Source organism: Symsagittifera roscoffensis, chromosome 4 (assembly GCF_963678635.1).
Source record: "Symsagittifera roscoffensis chromosome 4, txSymRosc1.1, whole genome shotgun sequence".
NCBI lineage: Eukaryota > Metazoa > Xenacoelomorpha > Acoela > Convolutidae > Symsagittifera > Symsagittifera roscoffensis.
The window spans coordinates 58,960,942-58,966,719 of NC_087065.1; the positions used below are offsets into that span (position 1 = coordinate 58,960,942).

Here is a 5,778-nt window from a genome sequence, read left to right on the forward strand (position 1 = left end):
ATCCTAGGAATAGAGAGCTGGGTGGCTATCACAACTACAAAACAAACGTTACAGCAATAATTCCAAACTGGCTGATGCAAATTTCCCACCCAATTAACTTACTTTTTTCATATCAGAAAATCACTCTTATTTTTCTTTCAAATTTCAATGGAGGAAGCCCGGAAGCAGTTTGCCATCGCACTAGAAGCGAAAAATTGATAAATTTGTTCAGATGGTAGCTAATCAATTTGGTGGTCTAGACAAATTCTCACCACGCCCCAAATTTACCTGCAGTTTCTCATCCGCAATCAAGCAGAGAGAAAACTCATTGCCCTTAGGTGGCCACATGAAATCTTACAAGCATGAAAATTGTTAATTACTTGTCCAATTTCTGTGGTAACTCAACTTGAAAAAAATGACGCCAGACGACTAGCGAATTTCAAAAACCGACGACGCAAGTCTGATGCAATATCTGAGAAAATTTTGTATTTGAAGCACGCATATTCTGCAGTTAGCTTCAAAGTTTCGCCAGCTAAAAGACGAAAATGACGCAAAAATCTATTTTTGGAAAATCAGTTTTTAGCATTTTTGTTTTGCAATCTGTCGACAGATTTTTAGTCTGAGCACACCTCTTCAAAAATGCAAACAATTTAAATCAGCTTTTGAAAAAGCACTATTGAATTTTCAATGTAGACCTACGCAAACTTAAATCGATACATCGGCACATGAGCTCATTCGTCTGCGTTTTTAGCTAAGCCAAAAACAAAAAAGAAACTGTTTTCAGAACTTGGTAACGTAGTTGTGTTGTTCTATGTATCTTTATTGCAGTCTTGATGAAGTTTCTTTGATTTCACTGCATCGTTAGGTTTTATTTGATTTTTCGTTCTTGCATCTTGGAACGACCACCTAGAACAATTTACTGCCTTAATCGAAGGTCTGGATAAAATAACTCCGACTCAAGAGGAAAAAAATCTGTATTCATTTAAACTCAAATCACTCCGCTCAAGCGGCGCGTAAATAGATTACATTTTAGGGTACAATTATCATATTTAGGTCCCTTGACTTTGAATGGAGAAACTGTTTTAGGCTTTGAAAATTTTTAGTAACATGGTTCGCATTTGTTTTCTTGTCACCCATCTTTCATACTTCCTTTTCCTGGGACCCAACTACATGTACCCATTTTAACTACTAAAATACCTGTATTGTTACGTAGTAAAAACGGGTGAAATAAGTATTTTGAATTTTATTTTTTTCCAACCCAAACTACGCTTCACATGTATTAACGAACCAAAAGAAAGATATCATTCGTTTTAGATGAAACTGTGTCTAAATATTTTTCATGAGCAAAAACGAAACCTTAGAAGTCGTTCGGAGCTGATATTCCAAATTACATTTAGTTAATGTTAAAGCCTCCACAACTCAATGGTAATACACTTTTGAAAAGCTCGGTTTATTTCAGCTCTTGCTTTGCTTTTGTTACTTGTTTTTCAGTGGTATTGTATAGTCTAAATTTGGTACTGTTTATACGGATTTCCCTTCTTTCTTTTCATTCCCGCACGTGCCGTCATGATTCCCAGCTAGCTACCATTACTTAGCGAGTGAGCAAACCAAACACGGTGGTTGCATTGATTTCAATTCTAATCAAGTCACTGTAAAGCTAAGCCATATTTCTCTTCAATTGTACTGAGCTGATAAGCGTACATGCATTCTGCGTTACGACCCAAAAATGCCCTTAGGAAAATTGGAGGGAGTTAGATGTGGGAATTCGAGGGGCTTAATCTCAATCTTTGAATTAAGATAGAACGTGTGAAAAGAGACTAAAAAAACATAGTGACCTTTTCCTTAGCTTCGATCTTATTCTGCCATAACAGAAGCATAAAACTCATCTTCCTAAATGGCGTTGTCTTTAACATCTATGATTTCATTTTCTCTGCCTCTTTTTTATAGATACATCCCCAAAAGCTCATTCAATCAGTCTTCTAGTTTTTACAATAGAAATTCTGTCTTGGTACAATTTATAAATAAACCGTTTGTCAAGAAGTTAAAAGTAACCAAAATTTCAATTAAGCTGCCAGAAAATTGAATGGTCGCAGGGTTAAAGAGTTACAGTCCAATACCAATACAGTGTCGCCAGGTTTGGCACGTTACATTTATCTGACGTCATGCACAAAAATAACCTACCATGATGAAATTTTATGGTTCTTCCTTTTAAGCTTAATGAAAACACCATGCCGACCAAACCATGACCGATCATGTTACAAGAGGTTTGAATGGTGCGCTGCTCATATTTAAGCCAGAAGCACATTTTTATGCGAGTTGGTGCTTTTGTTCTGGACCACTAACTAATTTTGAGCGTTTCGTCATTCTGTAGCTCGTAGTTCTCTCACAGTTAACTCTATTGGTTTGAGACCGCCTTCAAATAATAGCTATAATTAAACTCTTCTTGAGTTGACCACCTGGCATTGCTTAAACCTCATTTAGTTTTAAAAAAGAATTGGAAAAATTGAAAAATTAATTTCAATTTTTGGAATTGCAGCACAGTTTTTGCACACAGGCTTTTCATTGAAAGTATTGAATTGAGTAGAAGACGAAAAAAAGAAAGAAGTTAATAGCACCACGGTATATTTAGGGTTTTTGTTGTTGTTTTTGCCTGAAGAAAGGTCCTTTAAACTACAGCTAAAATTACAGTATTACGTAATAACATTAACATTTCGCTAGATGATATATGCACGTATAGGTATTCAAAAAATCTCTATTCATTAGAACGCTACATCGTCGATGCGACTGGCGAGAAGTTCAAATTCTCAATTTCAATAAATTGCTCTGACGGGAATTGCATTAGAGATAGGTTAGAGTCTATGAGTGGGTCCATTCAATATAAACATAAATTTAAATTCTGCTATTCAAACTAAACACAGGACAAGTATATCTATAATTCGATCTCTGCTCTGACTTCGAGACTGTTGGATTGGTTGGATAGCACAAAACCACCGTCTTCTAGATTGCAAATTCAAATTAGGCTGCATACTGCTTGCAACTCTCGCCAACTTAAAACATTATCCACAAACCTTTCAAACACTAACTTCACACGTTGATTTGGAAATGCAACACTTAACACTAATATTTGAAGGAAATTCAACAACTGCCTCTCATGTATTTGCTCAACTCATAATGAAGTACCGGCTGTTAATGTCTTAAATTGCGCTGAAACAATAAAAACTGAAAAAGCCCCAATGACAGCTGAATTTGAGTAGCAGTTGTTATATTCCATAGAGAGCTGGGCAGGTAACAAAATTGTTACAACAAACAAAAACTATCAATCAAGTCCGGTCATTGTTTTAATGAATCTTGCTCTGCAAGTAACAGTATGAATAAAACAGCAGAGCCCAGACAAACTTAAAAATATTGGATTAAAATTGGGCACTCTCTTTGGGTTTCACTCTGAGATGTGCACTAAAACGCTAAATCTACATGAAATGAAATAAATTAAAACTAAAATTGTTTTTTTTTGGTGCGCCAGGTCAAAGTCAAGTTGTACATCAATGCTTTGTCTAGTGTCGTTTCACATTCGTCTATCCCTTTTGAGACTGTTGAACGTTCCATCGAGACATCATGGATAAAGCAGTGGAATCAACAAGACTAGGCCGAGAGCGCTTTCAGGTGAAGGTAGGTAGGTACTTAGAGTAATTTTGGAATTAGTTGATAAGAAAAACAGATAGAAGTTGTCGCTTGTCATGACTTTTAACAGAATCCAGTTCGTGGTCCGGCGCAGAGCTCCAGGGACTCCAAGAAGAAACGAGATGCTGATAGTAGGGTTTCGAGGCCCTAGCAGTTGCCGAATTTGAAAATACGAACCACAGGGGAACTTTCGAGTATTTTTGCGTTTTACGTTTCTTCTTCAATGGGGGCTCATTTTCATCGCAATCCACTAATTGGTTCTCCTTAGCACCATTAACGTCTCCGCAATTTGGTTCTTTTGCCTCGGCCAGTGACGCATCAACTTCTACTGAGGTGATTGGTTCCTCTTGTATTGGAGTTAAATTATTTGCAGAGGCAAGTGCTAAAATTCGGGACTTTGACGCCATCAAAGCTTGACCAGTTCTCTGACTGATTTTGAAAATGTACCTCTTCAAAACACCGAAGCGCCCCGTTTTTTGTGGTCTACCGGACCTAATATAGTCGTCGTAAGCTAATTGAACTTTTGCTGTGGCGCAATCCAAATCAGTGTCGTTCTCTATTTTCAGTTCATGTTTGACTTTGATCAGATGATCCGATTTCAAAAACAATCCAATAATGGCTATGAACATCTTATCGGGCGTTAAGACAACCAAATCGTGAGAACAAAGACAAGTAGCATAAAAATCTATGATTGCACCAATGTTTCCTATATTTAGCATTTCTCCAAGTTGAAGAAAAGCGTAATATAGCGTTGGGTAGTCGGTATTCAGATCCAGGCACAATTTCTTCGCTATGACACCTGACATTCTGACAACGTCGGAATATGTGCACCTACTCTCACTGGCAGAAATGAATCGATTAACATCGGAAGCACCTGGTGGTCTAAAATCTGCGCCAGCTGAATTAGATTGATCTACCTGCAGCGCGAGATAAATGCAACTGAGGCTAATGCAATTTAAGAACTTCGGTCTAACCTTGATAACTGATAAAAATCGATCGAATATACCCACAGACTGACTGAAGACTTGAACTGAGAGTTGAAATATTTTACAGAGTGCCAGCATATCTAGGACCGCGGAGTCTCGTTGCAGCTCACAGACAAAAACTGGCGAAGTGTCCATGTCATCTTCGAGGTTTACGCAATACGGTTCTACTGATTTCAATAAGCTGAGATCTGCAGCTTGATCTTGGCATCGATGAAGAAGGTTCTCTATTTGTTTTCCATTTAGTTCCTTCCATCCCATACCAGTTTACCTGAAACAGAATGAAATTGTGAGTGAACTATAAATTTAACGCCAAAGCAAAAAGATTTGATCTTTGTTATCATTAAACAAGAATGCTTGCATCCGGGCAGAGCCCTGAATCTTCTCAAACAGTGTTTAGTAGTTTTCTATAAAAACTGTAAGTTGAAATAGGACCAACTAGCCTGCCTCAATTCAGTTTTGACTAATTATGAGAGCGGAATAATTGACTTCGTTAAACAATTTGTGCAAAAATGACAAATAAGCAGTTCTCAAAACCCCATGATTTAACCAAAAATTTTACTTTGGATTATTTAAAAAAATAGTGAAAATTTTTATTTCTACCGCAAATCTGTCTTAAAATCAACCAACGCGTTAACATTCCGTTACTTTCTTCGAAAAATAAAACAAAATTTTTTGACAATTTAGTGGTCGGTTAAAAACAATTTAGTGGTCGCTTACCGTTGAAAACGGGGTTGTAGGTAAAGATTTTTAAGCTTCAGAAGCTTAACTTCAAGTTGTTAAAAAATTGCCTGGAATCGACGAATACTGTTAGCAAAAATTTTTCACCATTAAATAAAATTGAAATCCGATTCCAATAATTCTTAGCTTTTACGATTAAAGAATAAATGTTCCAATCTCATCTGCGATTGGTTGAATGAAATTGAAGTGTGGTCTTATCTCCCTATGTGATTAGCGGTCATACTCTGACCGAGAGATCACGATCCAATAATTTAATCTTTCATCAAGAAGGACAACTTTTGTTTGTTCCGCAAGGGACATTTGCAGGAAAAGAGAAAAACGACCTGAAGCTTATAATTTCAAAAATATAGATTTTATCAAAAATTCGAAACAGTCAAGCATGTCATTTCTTAGAATT

At 36.7% G+C, this 5,778-nt stretch overlaps 1 protein-coding gene across 1 annotated transcript; it reads right to left on the reverse strand.

Moving 5' to 3' along the window:
• Positions 1–2,478: 2,478 nt before the first annotated feature.
• LOC134844501 (cyclin-G1-like) lies at positions 2,479–5,572 on the reverse strand. The gene is made up of 2 exons (XM_063861208.1): positions 5,361–5,572; positions 2,479–4,911 (listed from the first exon to the last, which is right to left on the reverse strand). Exon 2 carries the CDS (start codon positions 4,899–4,901, stop codon positions 3,675–3,677), a length of 1,227 nt encoding a protein of 408 aa, XP_063717278.1. The 5' UTR covers positions 4,902–4,911; positions 5,361–5,572; the 3' UTR covers positions 2,479–3,674.
• Between the last annotated feature and the right edge of the window lie 206 nt (positions 5,573–5,778).

What these genes read in the sequence shown, in the direction of transcription:
- LOC134844501 (XM_063861208.1), bottom strand. Translation starts at nt 4,901, where the DNA reads ATGGGATGGAAGGAACTAAATGGAAAACAAATAGAGAACCTTCTTCAT.